Here is a 16,807-nt window from a genome sequence, read left to right as displayed (position 1 = left end):
GTCGAATTTGATAGTATACGTGACAGGTGATAACTGTTCTTCGATCGTCACTATAGTGTTATTGTTCGAATTTTATCTGAGATTTCTTGCGTTCACTATTTCATTCTTATTAAAATTACATTTAGGATCCCCGTGCTTGAAACGCGTTTGATCAAATTGACATTTTTCTACGTATGTTTTAGTATCAGGTTTTAATAATTCTAAACTGCTTTTGATTGTACGATAAAACATAAAGTGAGGTGGTTTCTGATTTGTTGTCCAATACTCCGTATTTCGATAATCGAATAAAAATTTATTTTAAGCTACATCCAATGGAAACCAATTTTGTATCATTTTACTTACCTTATCCTTAACTGTGCAAACAAAATTTTCCGCAGCTCCATTTGTTGCTGGGTGAAATGCTGGAGTGAGTACATGTGTAATTTTTTTTTTTTTTAACAAGTTTTAAATATAGATCGGATGTTAACTATGGACTATTATCACTTACAATCATGCTTGGTAGTCTGAACCTTGCAAACAAAATATCAAGTTCTTGATTTGTCTTTTCAGATGTAGCATTTCTTTCATATTTACTACTTTGAGCCATTAAGTATGCGCATCTACAGTAACTAAAAACATCTTGCCGTGAAATAGGCCCATTAAATCGATTTGCGATCGGGACCAAGGTTTGATTGGCCACAGCCAGGGTGTCAATGAAGTTTTTCCACGTTGTAACGTGATTCTAGACAAATTTTGCAAGTTTTTGCCCAGTTCTTAACATCTAAATTGATATTGGGCCACCAAAAATAATTTTTGGGATTTATTTCATTCTTATTATACCGAGATACGTAGCATGTATTTCTTGCAGTAATGTCCTTTTCAATTTATTTGGAATCACCAATTTGTGCCCACATGTAATACATTCGTAATATATACACATTTCACTTTTTTACCCTCAAATGCTTGTTCTACTACAGATAGTTCCTCAGTTTTGCGCCAAGTTTTTGTATATAATGCGTTCATGATGCGTCTTAAGTATTATTTAATTTCTGTACACGTACTAATAAAATTTTTTTAATCCAAAGATGATAGAGCCTACTTCTTTGTCTATGATGGCTCTGTGCCTCTCATTTTTTGGAATTATTTTTGACGCGAAAGCTATAAGGCATTCCCAGCCATCAGCATATCGGTGCTAAAATCACTGATAAACCTATATCACTCGCATCGCACGCTAAAACCAGCTATACTTTTGGGTCATACAAAGCTAGTTCCTAATACTTTATTATTACTTACGTAATCTTATACTTTTATTTTAGTCTTAAAAAAATCGCAGTTATTAATATTCACCCACAGACCTACTTTTTCAATGCGTGTAAAAATTTTTGTAAGTATGTTTATGTGCTCTTTATTTGTTCTACCAGTGCAACACATATTGTCTATATAGATTTCTGTATTTTTTATGCCTTTCAAAATACCTCTTTTAATATATCCTGACATTCCCCTAGGCTAGAAGCTATACTTTCGCTAAGTTTCGTGTACTTAAATAGTCCGTCATGCCTAATTATTGTTAGTGCGTCTTTAGACTCGTCATCTACTGCAAATTGCATAAATGTGTGTCTAAGATCAATTTGAGACCATCTATTACCTACTCTTATCGTATTAAAAATTGTCTCTTTCACTGGGATAAGGTACTTTTTTATTACGAGTTGTAGATTCACTTTAAGCATAAGTTTTCACATATTCTAACGTCATCGTTTTTTTAAAGCCAGGATAATGGGTGTTGCCCATGCGCTGCAAGATACAGGTTCTAAATTACCTAATTCTACCAATCTTTTTATTTGCTTAAAAATTTTTGGCATAAGGGCAAACGAAGCATGGTGAGTCTTTAATTAAATTAGTTTCACATTTTCCTTAAACACTAAATGTACTTTTCTACCTGTATAACAACTCTGAGTATTAGAAAAAAGTATAGGAAATCTGTTGAACATTTGATCTTTGACTAAGGTACTATTAATTTCATAAATTTCCTTGGCACTAGATGCACTAAATTTTAACGGCCATGAACTAAGTGCTGCGACTTATTGTCTACCTAAGAAAACAGGACCTTTTTTCTTTAATTATATAAATATCTAAAAAATTTTCAATGTTATTAAATTGTACTTTAACTTTCTTTAGCTTACCAATTGGATGTAACAGTTGTTCGCTGAAACAAGTAAGAATAAATTCGCTCTCTTTTAGCGGGAGACTAGAGAAGAATTTTTGTTTATCGTTCTCTGACATAGCCGTAACATATGTGCCAGTACTTTCATTTTCATTTTAACATCATTCACCGCAACTTTAGTATACCAAGGTTCTGCAATAATTTTGTTACACTCAGCTTTCGCTTTTTTGATTATTAAATGGAAGTCACTACTGGACGAGCCATTGTCATAAAAATCATCATTTTTTGTCATGTGTACATGATTACACTTATTTTTAGTCGTTTTACTTTAAACGGTAAGCTGACATTATTTAAGTATATGGTCTTTACCATGCTTAACTATGCACATTCTTTCTAAGTGCTCCTTTTTATTACAATAATTATACACTTTGTCCCTTCATTTGCACTCATGGAGCTTATGTTCATTCACCGCACCGCAAAAAAAACAAATATAAATATCTCTTTTTCAATTGGCCAATTTGTGGTTCGAAATTACCTGTATTCTTCTGTTGAAAGCCGCTGCCTGATGCTCGTTGCTGATTTGCGGTGTCCATGTACTGTACTGTTAAGTTGAACCGTTGTTGCGTAATGTTGCTAGATTTTCGTTGAGAGATAATATATTGTTAATCAGATTTTTATCAAAAGCATGCAATATGCATATGATATCTTCTTTTCTCAAATCCTTGATTTTTATAGATATAACGTCCATGTGTAATGCTTGTTAATAATACTTTCACTGAGCACCTGTTTTTATTTTTTTTTCTTTCTTTTTTTTCAATGTAGTTACATTAGTCCGAATTATCCTCGTCGCCAGTTATAAGAGATCAAGGGTGAAGTAATAATTTGACACAATAAGTACACATACAAAGTCAATATGCTAATGACGTATTTGTTAGAAGTACAGTATACAAGCCTGCCAGATATCTTACTCGTCTCATGGCTAGACTCTCTCTGCTCCATTCGCTCCCTTGCGGTACTAATAATACACAATAGTTCTTCGCTCATGCATGTACACTACATTCACATACTTGTTACCTGAGCCGCTAAATTGCTAGCTCGCTCATCCATTATCTTATATACCACAGGTTCTAATTGAAATATTGCATTTTTAAATTATTATTTCTCCTGAATATTAATGCCATACACGTGCAGTGGGGAAACAAGGCAACGAGACAACCCATAACATATTGTACCGTTATCTCCGGGTAACACGAAACTGTCTGGCATTTTAAAACATTCTTTATTAAAAAATGTAATATATTTTTATCCAAGCCAGACAATTTTAATGGGGCAAGTGCCCCACCAGACATCGCAAAAGAGCAAAATTAGTTTGAAATATTGTAAAATTCAATATTTAAATACAACATGACTTAAAATGTTGAAGTGTTGTATTTCAACGGAACAGTAAAGGTAGTTGGTTAGTTAAAGCTACTAAAAAAACAAAAAGCTGTAAAATTTACAATTAATCCTTGATTTTAATGTTACATAAAACTTACGATGGTAAGAGAGACCTTTCTTGAACGTGTTGAATATGTGTCTTGAATGAGAAAAAAATCGATTATAAAAGCAAGTACGATAATATGTAACAATTACTTAGTACATGATACACTCATAGTGCAAGAACTAGAGAACAGTTTTACTAGTTACCTTGATCTAAATAATAATTATAAAATTATAAAATGAGGAGCTGTTTTGTGAGAAATATGTTTAAATTGTGAAAAAAAAGAAAAAAAAATTAGTCAACTCACCACTACTTCTTATTTTAATCAATCACTTAGAAAATTTACACTCACCACATTTCTAAATGAAGTTAGCAGCAGAAGCATAAAATCGCTATACATGCAAAAAGGTCTGCACTATGTAAGACAGTGCAGTCGACACCTTAATACCTTGTGCACGTTTGCCTCGTAAGATGGCATGTACTGCACGGTATTTTTACGTGTAGGCACGTCTACCTTCTGTGTATGCTACACAATCTGTAGAGCTGCTTTCACACGCTCTTTTGACCTGCGTGCACGGCATTTTCGAGCGTAAAGAGCAGTAGTCGTTCTTGCGTTGTGCATATATCTGTTGAATGAATAGGGGGACTCAAAACAGTGTATGATAATACAGTAACTTAGTACTATCATTGATGATTGCTTTATTAAATACAAATGATAGGTAAAAAATATTATTTATAATAAATGTACAGTCAGTGAAAAAATCACAATACGTGTCTATTTACAACGTATAAGTCATCATTTTTGAAAAAAATAAGGGATGGAGTAACAGTAATTGAGGAGTCGTAATGTATGTACTCGCACGTTTATTTTTCGACAAAAACAGAATCTGCTGAAAAATGAGAATCAAATCCGATTTATTTTATTGAAACTTACCTAAAAATAATTTTCTCGTCCACCACAAATATATTTATTATTTTGCCGTATTGTATACCATCATTTTCGACAATTTTTGCAACTATGCACGTATTTTTTTTAGTAACAAATCCATTTTTAGTAATTTTACTTAATTCAGTCCTGTTACAAGCTAAAGAAAACAAAATATTTACCTCAGAACCAGCTACTGCTGAGCCTTTGAATACACGCATTTTGTTATACTCTTCAAAAGGCTGCAACATCAAACTAAGTTGTATTCGAATCCCAACAGTCTTTGAGATGTTTCGATTAGACGGTGTGTTTGGCAAGATTGCCTTTACTTAACGGTTTTAAGACTTAAATCGCATTGATGATGAGTTTATTGCTGGGCCGATTTGAATTATTATTCTAATGCAGTGTGTTAAAAAATGAAATTTACTCTTTAAATATCCGAATAATTGTTTGTATAAATCATGATGTTCTTCAATTAAAATGTCCAGTAACAAAATGTGTGATTTTCGTAGCGTGGGTGATGACAAAATATAAAGTAGTTCACTTAATTTTTTGTGTACTTTCCAAATCATATTACCTCGTGGAACTTCGTCATTTACCAAGATTTCAAAATGTCTGGTAAAAAATAATAACTCACTTGCTGACAATTCAAATTTTTTATTATTTCTTACATATTCAAAACTGTTACGTGGGATTCTAAAGGTTCGAGGTGCTTGAAAATAACGCGGCAGGTAACTCAATCAATCACTTTATTGCTATATTCCTTGAGGGAAGGCGCTTTGCGGTCCCGAGTTACTTATTGCGACTATCCTCCTTCTAGTCCCGACGTTCAAGAGCCCTGTGGCCACTGCTGCGGGCCTTTTTATGCTCTTTCTTCCCCCACTTGTGCTCCTTTCTAATACTAATAGCTAAGGCCCATCCCACGTAGTATGTTCCATACTGTACGTGACAATACTAATGGGTGGAGGGATATTGGAAGATTCATATCCAAAATCAAGTGTTCGTAAATAATAGTTAAGAAATTCTGTCGTAAAAAATTTGTTTTCTAACAACGACAGCAAGACTTCGGCCATGACGTAATCACACACGCCCTCATACAGATCGTGCATAATATCAACACTTTGATTTCGAATGACATCAAAATCAATTAACTGATTAAAAATACAGGGTTCCTTGATCTGAAAATACTAATTGTCGGATATCTTTCTCGTAGTTGTTGGCAGTTTTAAGTAACGGGAAATATACTCTCGTTCAAGTTGAAGTAAGGTCAGGCACGGCATAGTATATTTCACAGAATCTTGTACCAGAGAAGCACTTACTAAACCCAAAAATACCATTAATACCTAAATTGTCACCTAATATTAAACTAGTTATGAAAAATATTTGTTTTTTCTCTTTTTTTATGAAAAATTCCATACCATTCCTTTTTAAACCATTTAATTCGTTGATAAAAGCCTTGAAAACTATTTTATTTCCATACTTTTTTCTGTCTGATAAATAAAAAATATTTGATACTAATATACTCTCTAATGTTGGAATAACAAGGATTGTCATACTTTTTGAAAATTTTTTAAATTTTATTTGATGCTTCATCAGAAACACCATTTTTTAAATGTTCATCTAATTTTTTCAGTAAAAATGGGTTGTATGTATCGTGGATGAAGTTTTTAGTGGCAGTTATTATAAATTGAACGTCTAATCTCGAGAATTTCAAATTTTTATGCAACGTTGATGTGAAATATGAATGCAATATGATTATGGAGATTCATTACCGCAAATAAATTTGATTTAAAAAATTAACTGTATATAAAAGTTGACTGAACAGATGAAGTGATCAGCAACAGAATTGTCAAAGTCATAAATAAAATCACTAATTACAGCGTGACAACAAGAACTCTTGTTTAAACCACCGCAAATAACTACGTAGGGTTGTGTCTGCAATATTTTTCGTGACAAGCTGAAAATTTTCGTATCCCCAATTAAAACCGCAAGGTCATTATGCTTCTGCAAAGATACGTACACATATAATGCACACTATTTATTTAGTAGTGCAATTTTTTTAGAGGTTTATCAATTAACAAAATGTAAATTTTTTTATTACACATTGAACAAAAGAAAATATATTTACCTTCATATATCGAACAAAAGAATTCTGCATATCTTTTTGCAGTGGTTTCCAATCATCCTAAGATTTTTTTTAACGCATATTTCAAAACAAATGGAAGTATTATGAATGCCAAAGAATTGATGTGGTCTGCAAGTAGTATAATGTGTGTTAATATAATTTTATGAAATAACGAAGGTATAAAATATGACACATCAGTACAAACTTACGATCATCTTTGATGTTCTCGTTTTTCAAAAGAATATCACTTATATCCATGTAGCACACGAGATAAGTCTTGTCTGCACACGGAGTTGTGCAATTCTTTTTAGTTAAAGTTTTTGCGTAGGCCACAATTTTTTTTACCTTACTATTCCAATTAGTTTTTATTTCATCACTGAATTGCGTGCCACTATCACTATTACATTTTTTGTCAAATTTTTTTTTGAAATCTGAATCAATTTACGATGAATCATACGATTTTTTAAATACACAATTGCAAATTATACAGCAAAATACTACTTAACAGGACAGTTACAAAAGTTTACGCTTACCAATAATGGGGCCAGCTCAGTCTGTAGTATGACAAGGGTATTTAATATTTTAATACCTTTATTGTTCACAAATACTGACTTGTGCCTATAATCAAAATTATTCTCCCAAGTACTAAATATTTTATTCTTAGCTTCTTGCGTAACGTCAGTCGATTTTTTAGTCAATAAATTTAAATCTACTTTTGTTATCCCTGTGAGTGGGAATCAGTATAAATGAATAATAACAAAAATGCATGCAAAAAAAGATTTTTAATACACGTTATTTTATTTAAAGTAATCAACAAAAAAAAATTAATTAAACTGCACGTATTTGACATTATATACCTTCTGGAGGCGTGGTAGAATTTTCAAAAACTTTTGGTGGCTCCATCAAAAGTCCTACTTTTCGTAATAAATCTCGACTCTTCGAATATTCCAGTTGCAACAGATCAGAGGCATTAACTCGAATTGATTTTTGTTTTGAATCCGGGGCTTGCATTGCATACTTTTCTTGGTAATATACTTCAGTCATTTCAGTTGGGAAAAGATTCACAATTTTTTTCGATAGTTCTTGAAATCTATTTTTAGTTATTCTGTTATATAAATAAATTTACAGTGCGTGAAAAAAATTTACATTGATGAGTGGGGTATGCGTTTTCTTTTTTAAAATTATAAATAATTTTTAGTACAATTATTTAAATATATCTACTTGACCAAACAGAATCAAAACGTCCTGACATACATAAAGTCTTCCATGCAAATTCACATATATATATTTAACTGTAAAGATGTGTCTTACTTGAAGGGATGGCTTGACAACTTTGTACATGAAATTTCATTATTAATTATTATGGAGCTCAATTGTCTTCTAACGTCTGTCAAGTTTTTATCAGCCAAGTACTTCATTAAAATACCTATTCCCACAATACTATTGTCGTTATGTAAGAGTTGATACGATGAATTGTTTCTCTGTACTACAAAATTAAGTGAAATTATTAAAAGTGGTTTAAATTCGTGACTTATTTACTAGATTTGAAATATCAACTGTTCGCATATAAAGCAGTCCCATATGCAATATTTGCATACATTATATGAATTAATAAAATGTTAACTTTGGGTGGAAAAAGTATGTCAACCTTCTAATTTTGCTGAAACAGCACTTGATGAACCTATAATTCTACGTTTTTTAGCAGTAGTCTCTATATTCATTGATTCATGATCAGTCATAAAATGAATAAGACTTGGATTGGAAGTATTGAAGATAGAGGATTCTTGGGAATCATTCATACTTTCATATCTACTGCTTGAATCTATAAGTTCTACATCTTCACTATTATTATCATGACTGTGAATCGCAATGAATGAAATCCCTTTCAAATCAATACAATTAGTTAATTCTTCTGGTATCGATAATTCACAGACATCATCAGCAGAAGTTGAAATAATTGATTTATAATATTTGTAGCAATTTGTAAACTTTTGCTTTGATTTACATTTCTCTGGAATTATGTTGTCTATTTCCGCTTGAGTCAATCCCATAAATTTCTTTTTGTCAACTTTATAAGCTGTAGTGATTTGTTAAGTATTCTCATAAAAAAGTTTTCACATTTATGAATTCACGGCAAAAATTACTACGTTATGTCTTTCATAAGAAAAAAATTTATTTTGACATTGAATGAGCATGTTGCATCTGTGCACCATTCAAGTAAAAAAGTTTGGTACATCGTGACTCTTTTAACACATGTGTAAAACGTCGTGCATATACGAAGGGCACAGTGACAGTGTTTTTATGTTGCATTTACTGTCTTGTGTATGTTCATTTATGTACAAACAACCAAAATGCATATATACACGCAGATTAAAATTAAATAACAACATGATAGTGTGCATATGATTTTATGAAAAAAGTTTCGTACATCGTGACTCTTCTAACGCATGTGTGAAACGTCGTGCATATACGAAGGGTACAGAGAGGTCATTTCTATGTTGCGTATACCGGCTTGTGTATGTTCATTTATGTACAAACAACCAAAATGCATATATACACGCAGATAACAACTAACTGACAACATGATAGTGTGCATATGATTTTATGAAAAATCTCTTACTATCAAAATAGTATAAGATGTCAACAAGATCCCAGTCAGTCAAAGTTTTTTTCACATGTTCATCCATAGCAACATTTAGGTGATAAAAGTACGATCAATTATTTACATTATACAAGTGTGATAATGTAATTATTTTGCATTTAACAACAAAAAACTGCGTTTAACACCAATATATTTTATTACGTATGCTCAGCGCAAGCACGACTGCTCCTCTTTACACTCGAAAATGCCGTGCACACAGGTCAAAAGAGCGTGTGGGTGCAGCTCTACAGATTGTGTAACATACACAGAATGTAGACGTGCCTACACGTAAAAATACCGTGCAGTACACGCCATCTTACGAGGCAAACGCGCACGAGGTATTAAGGTGTCGCCTGTACTGTCTTATATAGTGCAGACCTTTTTGCGTGTACTGTGTTACTTGAGCTCAATAATAAAATTATAAACAGCTGTTCTCGTTTTCGCTGTTTATTTTGCATTCGTCCGTGCTGTCACCCAAATCGTCAATGTCACTGATCTAGGATGTCTCAGAATTTTCTAAAAAAAAAAAAAAATATTATTTTGAAAAGGTTACAGAAAAAAAGACAGTTTTAGTTATTATAACTTAATTTACACACTGTTATTATAATTTGACTCTGAATTATCTATTATTCCTCACGCGAGTGTTGTAGGGAGCGTATCACCCTTAAACTAATTAAAAACGTATGTAGTGCCGTTAAAGATTCACTGTTACTTCTCCGGAACTAATATTGAGGGGTATCTTAAATAAGTATTGCACAAAATATTACTAATGTATTTCGTTCACAAAAAAAAATGAGGGAAAAAAGAAGAATATCAATTGCACTTACAGTCCTTGCCGTTTAGTTTGCTGAACAACGTGTAGGAGTAGCAGTGTGTACATTAAGCAGAATTGCTAAGCACTGGCACCATGGTTGATAAGTTTCAAAGACTTATTATATAGTTCTTATAGTAGAAGATAGCATAGAGGAAATTAAAAAGGTAGAGACTTATAAACAAGTGTTATCTGATCAAATTGTCTATCATCCATCACATTATCCACACAGTATCATCAAAGTTGGATTACTAATACAAGTGTAATCTATCGGAGTGGCAGAAAAGAGTGGTGTGCCACGAACCGAGCAATTTTAGACAATCGTGTAGTAGCGTAGCAAAATGCACCCATAGCATTAAAAATGGCCTATCACCAAGCTCATACTTTTTCACTACCATAAACACTAATGAGCCTAGTACGATATCCATTTATCTCGTCCAGGAGCCGGGCCACGTCGTTAGCAGAATAGTGCCCGAGATGAAGAAGGTGGGCAGAGTAGGGTGGAACTCAGAGTTATCGTCACTCCCTTTGTCCCCAGCCATCTCTTGGCATCACCAGCTGCAGCCAGCTATCAACACATTGTAGCAGATGATAGGCAAATGTGAATTGTAACTGTCCTATAAATGAAAACTATCATAGATTTAATGTATAAACAAATGAATCTAATTTTTTTCATCAGAAATCAGTCATTGGCCCAAAAGGCTTATTTGTTTTTACTTGCAGTATCGTTTTTTAAAATTATATTCTCTTTTAAATTGTTGACTCAGCGTTATGGTGTTAGGTTTTACTTAACAGTATGTTAGTGTATCGTACGTTTAGCTGGCGTTGACCTATCATTGACGTTTATATCTTATGTGATGCAGTAGTAGCATATTTTATTCGTATCTTCTTCTCTTGTTCTTGTCAAGATCTTTGTCATACAGTACCTTCTTAATTTTTGCTTGGCACTAAGTTTGTTTGTCGAAGCTAAGATTGTTAATGTTTCTATCAATAAGAATTTTAAATCTTAGAATATTTCAACTAGAAAAAAAAGTTTCATCAACAACCATGATATGCTTTACCTGATGATTTGATAATTTTGGTAAAGCCAGAAATAATTTTTACAAATAATATAAATTATAAGACTTTAAGCTTGCATTTACAAAATTTTAGCGATTTGTGATTTTTCTTAAATTAATTTACTTCTATGACCATTAGCTAGCTGTTGTTTGCGTGCACGCAGGCGCAAAATCTTACAATGTTGATCACAACGATGATTCTAATGCTACACTAGAGTACTTGTGGCGGTGATGGCAATAAGGCTGCTGCTCTTAACGTTGGAACCAACGTCAATAGATCTTTCTTTATTGTTCCTCTTTCATTTTTTTTTTGGGCGATTCTTCAATGGCGTGGTTTTTTCTGGATTTTCTCACACAGCTTAGTTACTTAACATAGTCTCACATTTGCTTTGAATGCACGCTTTTTACACGCAGCTTTTTTACCGAATTAAGTCTTACATTCACTTAAAAAGCGCAACATAACTCACTTTCTAACCTTCATAGATACTTTAGATCATTTAATTGAATAGAAAAAGCAAATATCAGTATATGCAAGAAGTTTTTATACTCTTGCACTCAAGGACGACACGTCAGGTTGGGAATTCGAATGACCAATCAGGGCTTAACCCAATTACTCTTAATCGATATAATCACGGGCGTGGTCCACTAATTATGCAGTAATTGATGGTCTAACTGCTGATCTCTGGAATTTCATATTGGGTAAAAGTAACTGTTAAAATTGTGTTACTATGTCAAGTTACTGTGTACGATATTCTTTATAGATATACGCAGTAGAGAATATTAAAATTATCGATTGTTCTCATTCTTGCGTGTACTAGTGCAAACTGATGTGTAAAATTAGCGTATTATAAAATTTTTTCAAGATTGCAATCGTCGTTTGAGTTTTATGATAATAAATTGCTTCGAAAGGAGTAATTTATTTGTCACACGATTGCAGGAGCAGGTATACAGCTCGATGTTAAAAGATCGCTGAAAATTCGCTTTTTATAATTTTAGAATGAATCTTCGTGATTTAAAGTAACAAACGTTAAGTATATGACATAGAATTAACGTGTAAATGTACGTCAAAAATTAATTGCTTGCTAAAATAATCTACGTAATTTAGCATATATTTTCTTAACCTCAAATAGCCTTTTTACATTTTTACAAATTTTTAGTCATATCTCCAATTTTATTAAAAATTTGTCTGAAGAATCCTTATTTTTGCTCTAAAAGTGTCTCAGTACTTGATAATAGAATTTAAAAGTATATTTTTAAACACTATAATATTATTTTAAATGCTTTTTTAAGTAAACAAAAATGAAGATTTTAATTAAAGTCCATATATAACATAGAAAAAATTCCTGAAAAAATTTTCCTGAATTCTCTATATTTGCAGGGTGATTGTATACCAGAGCATGTAGGACCACCTGTGGCATGTTGTTGTGTCAAGTTAATTGATGTCCCAGAAATGGAGTACTATACAGTCAACAATCAGGGTGAGATCTGTGTTAAGGGGGCCAATATTTTCGCAGGATATTTCAAAAATCCTGAACTATCGGCTGAAGCAATAGATGAACATGGGTGGCACCATACTGGAGATATTGGAATGTGGCTTTTGGTAAGTAGAATTATATTTACGATAAAAAAGGTTTTAGTCATATTTTAATAAAACTTATTTAAAAAAAACATAGAATCAAAAAAAAGTATTACATACAGAATGATTATTAAAATTTAAGCTAACATAAGGCTTTGCTTTATCAAGTTTTGATAGTCTAGTATGTTTTTAAGGTGATTGTAGGCCTTTATTATTAATACACGACTAATACACTAATTGACCATTAAACTTTGCATTATGTTATTAAACTAATAATGTTTTGAACAGTCTAAAAAACATTAAAAAATAGCAAAATACGTTTTACAAGGATTAACAAATAAGTATTGCCAGCTAACTCAACTGAATAAACTAAATGACTAATTGAGAAAGCATAAGTAAGTAGGAGTTAAGTAGTTTTATTTTTTCTTAAAATTCATAATAAAATTTTAAATTAGTAGGCATTTCTTAAGCAATGCTTCTGATGCTAAGCCTGAGTGGATAGACCTAAAACGAAAAATCCAATATTACGAAGGTATGATTTTTTACTTGGCACGTATTTCATAGCGCTACTGCAGAAGAGCGTGACAGGATGTAGGGGAATGCAGCGAGACGAAGCAAAAAAAGTAAGAAAGATACGGAGAGCTGGTGATAGTACACATCCACGTGAGTACGTGTATGTTTATGTAAAAGGACGTGTAGTGGGTATAGGGTCCATGCACGAAGACACCAGCGACAACTTTTAGCTTGATGGTGAGTCCACGTGGTTACGAGAATACACAGAAAAGCATGGTTGCCTAAAGTCAAGAATATTTTTTTTTATTAATATTAAGATTCTTTCTAGTAGCCCAATCATCTCAATTAGAATTTCTAACTCCTTAACTTTACGATGATATTTTTTCAGCATGAGATTATGCCTAAAAAAGTTGTAAAAGAGAATATATATTCCTTTGTTGCTCGTACGTGTGAGCTACATTGCGTGTCTTAATACTACTAAGAGCTCTCTATCTCTCTCACACAATTTACTGACACATGCAATGTACCTCACATGTACGAGCAACAAAGGAACACATGTCTCTTTTACAATTTATTGAAGCAAAATCTCATGCTGAAAAAATATCATCGTAAAGTTAAGGTGTTAGGGATTCTAATTAAGATGATCAAGATACCAGAAAGGATCTTGGTATAAATAATAAAAATTTTTGACTTTAGACAACCATGCTCCTCCGTGTATTCTCGTAACCACATGGATTCACCATCCAGCTACAAGTTATCGCTGGTGTCTTTGTGCACAGAGCCTATTGCAGTGCTTACGTGTGCATATTAATTTACATGTATACGTACGATGGTATGAACATACATATGTATACGTCTATGTGTATGTATATATATATATATAATAGTAACTACATCAATAAGTATTTGTATGCGTATACGTGTACACATGCATCTACATACACATGCACACACGTTTACATCTTTTTCTTTTATATAGTATATACACAATCAAAAATATAAACTACGTTTATATACGACAGCATGTATATTTGTACATCGTGTACACATAAACATTTTTTTAAACTATACAGTTATTTTACGAAAACTTAGCCTCTAACCCCCTCCATCCCTCTCTATGCTTCTTCTATTCAACATCCATCTCCCTCCCATTGCCCACAAAATACGCTGCTATACGCTAATTTTCTTGCTGTTTTTGAGACATTTTAAGATTCATATTCATCCCTTTTCTTTCCCCTCTATCCTCACCCTCACCCCATGCATTCTCTATTCGACCATTCGCGATGTTAGTTTTGTCATCTTGGGGTCGGTTTAATCGTTCAAAGGTGAATTGAATATGTGGTTAAATCACAGGTCCAGTTGAATTTGACGAGCTTGAAGGTTAGAAAAATGATTGCGTTCTTTTGGGTAGTTGACGTTTGTGGATTTGATTGCATCAATCAGTTTGAGTGTTGTATGAGAGACTTCGATATTTTATTTCAAGAGTTTTAAGCTTGTATGACGTTTCAGTTTCTTATAATAATATTTTGTAATAATGGAAAAAAGTTAATTGTCATTTGTGTAGCAAAATAACAATTTAAAAAAAAATTCTGTTCAATTTCACATGTTCTGTAAATTTTTGTCTAATTAAAACTGTAGACCTCCTTAATTTTGTATTACAATGTATGCACTAGATTGTTTTTTTTAATCGTGTTCCTTTTCATGTCTAACAAAATTTTGTTCTAAAGTAATCATAGTTTTACAAGTGTACGACATATGTATTAAGTGATATATATGTTAAAAACATGGTAGAATTATGCGTACGTCTGCGTGACTCCAGATTTGTCTGCATAATTACCGCTTCCTTCCCCATTCATTTTTTTGTCCAAATATGTCACTTTCTACACAGTCACACATACATACTTTTGTAAAAAAGAGCGTTAAAATGCCGTTGTTTGATCCCTTGCCTCTTCCTTCATAGCCCTTCAATAACTTCTTACAAGCCCTACAAAGTTATTTTCATAAAAATTTGATTCTATTTATGTATGAGTGGTTTTAAATTAAGAAAAATGTTATAAAACGTGTCTTAAAATTTCATAGGAGATATTTAAACGTTTGATTCTGTAAATTAAAAGGCATTCTGTGAATTCATGAAAGAAAATATAAACATTTTTAATGAACGGTAGAAGTCATTGGGTCAATCAATTAACGGTTTATCTTGAAGACTGTTGAAAAATTATTTATGAACTTATAAAGTTGGATAAATCTATTAGTATCTTATTGACTTCTCTAACAGTTTGGTTTACATTCAAATCAGTCGGATGTTTTGCAAGAAAGTGACTTGAACGTTTTTAACAATATATTAAAGAAATAGAAAGGACAGCAATCAGTAAAAGGATCAATGCTGTAGGTAAGTTTTAAATATTTCAAAACACTCGTAAAAATAGCAATGAAAAATTTAAGAAAAATTGCTATTTCTATGAGTTCCATAGATCACGATTCTAAAATTGATCAGAATAATGAAAAAGTAGTCACTGTTATGAGACAATTTTTTTACAAAAATTTTCAGTCAGATTTTTATTTCAAGAAAATATTCTATGTGATACAATGTTATATAAATATAAATATCTCTTTACAGAAGATTTCTCAGATAATAAATAAAATAATCAAACAAGATTTTTAAGTCAGAGAATAAAAGATGGAAGAGTTTTGATTTACCTGTACTTGTAAATAATCGTTAAAAAACACAAATACTGCCACAAGTGACATAACGTTAATCATTTAAATGTAAAATACACTGTATAATTTATTTAACGATACACAAAAAAAATTTGTAATCAGATATATGACAATTAACGGAAAATTATTAACATTGACGTTCTAGGTCGTACATTTGTTTATTATTTCATTTTAATCCAAAAAACAGTTTTGCCTATGGCATTGACAGGTAAAGTAAGTGACCCTATTACCGGGCACTCAAACACATTAAAAACTTTCAAGGCAGATAAAAATTAAATAACGATACAATATGCGTTTATTTTCAAAGGACTGGTTATGTGATAAAGTGATTAAAATGTTTATTAATGGTAGTAAATGCAGATTAAGAATCGATAAGTTATTACTAACAGCTAGCTCCCTGTACCTATATCTGAACACGTAAAAAAAGGTGTGTCTATGTTCATATTTTATGTACCCAAAGTTGAACGTGCTCTTTATAGGAATGATATTTACGACTCACGAATAAAAAATTATCAAATAAACCTTATTTATAAAGGATTGATATACAATAAACATAATTGTACATGTGTTTTTAAATATATTAAAAATATATAACTGCTTTTATATCTTAATTTCACAGAAACGTATCTAATTAAAATAAATTCAATTTTTTTCTGTTTGGTTGTTTTCAATTTATTTATTGTATCTTGCAATTGTATTAATTCTGAATCAAGCTTTTTCTTTTCTTTCATTAAAAGTTTTTTTGTCATTGTTTCATCAAGTTTCTTTTCTTATCCTGTCTCTGTCGCTTCCTTTTGGCAATCCCCTATTTTCTTTCAGA

The 16,807-nt window shown here is 31.9% G+C and overlaps 1 protein-coding gene across 3 annotated transcripts in view; it reads left to right on the top strand.

Annotated features, from left to right (window-relative positions):
* LOC106641739 (long-chain-fatty-acid--CoA ligase 5) overlaps nucleotides 1–16,807 on the top strand; it is a 705,145-nt gene that overhangs the window by 531,762 nt on the left and 156,576 nt on the right. For all 3 annotated transcript variants that reach the window (XM_089593848.1, XM_023391596.2, XM_089593847.1), the window contains one exon: nucleotides 12,559–12,780. In XM_089593848.1, coding sequence (XP_089449974.1) covers nucleotides 12,559–12,780 — 222 coding nt within the window. The remainder of the gene's footprint in view (nucleotides 1–12,558; nucleotides 12,781–16,807) is intronic.

The sequence above is a fragment of the Copidosoma floridanum genome, unplaced genomic scaffold (genome assembly GCF_036245765.1).
Source record: "Copidosoma floridanum isolate Cflo_tuat_1 unplaced genomic scaffold, Cflo_Japanese_pri ptg000020l, whole genome shotgun sequence".
NCBI classification, from domain to species: Eukaryota; Metazoa; Arthropoda; class Insecta; order Hymenoptera; family Encyrtidae; genus Copidosoma; species Copidosoma floridanum.
This window is presented reverse-complemented; position numbering and strand designations above follow the sequence as displayed.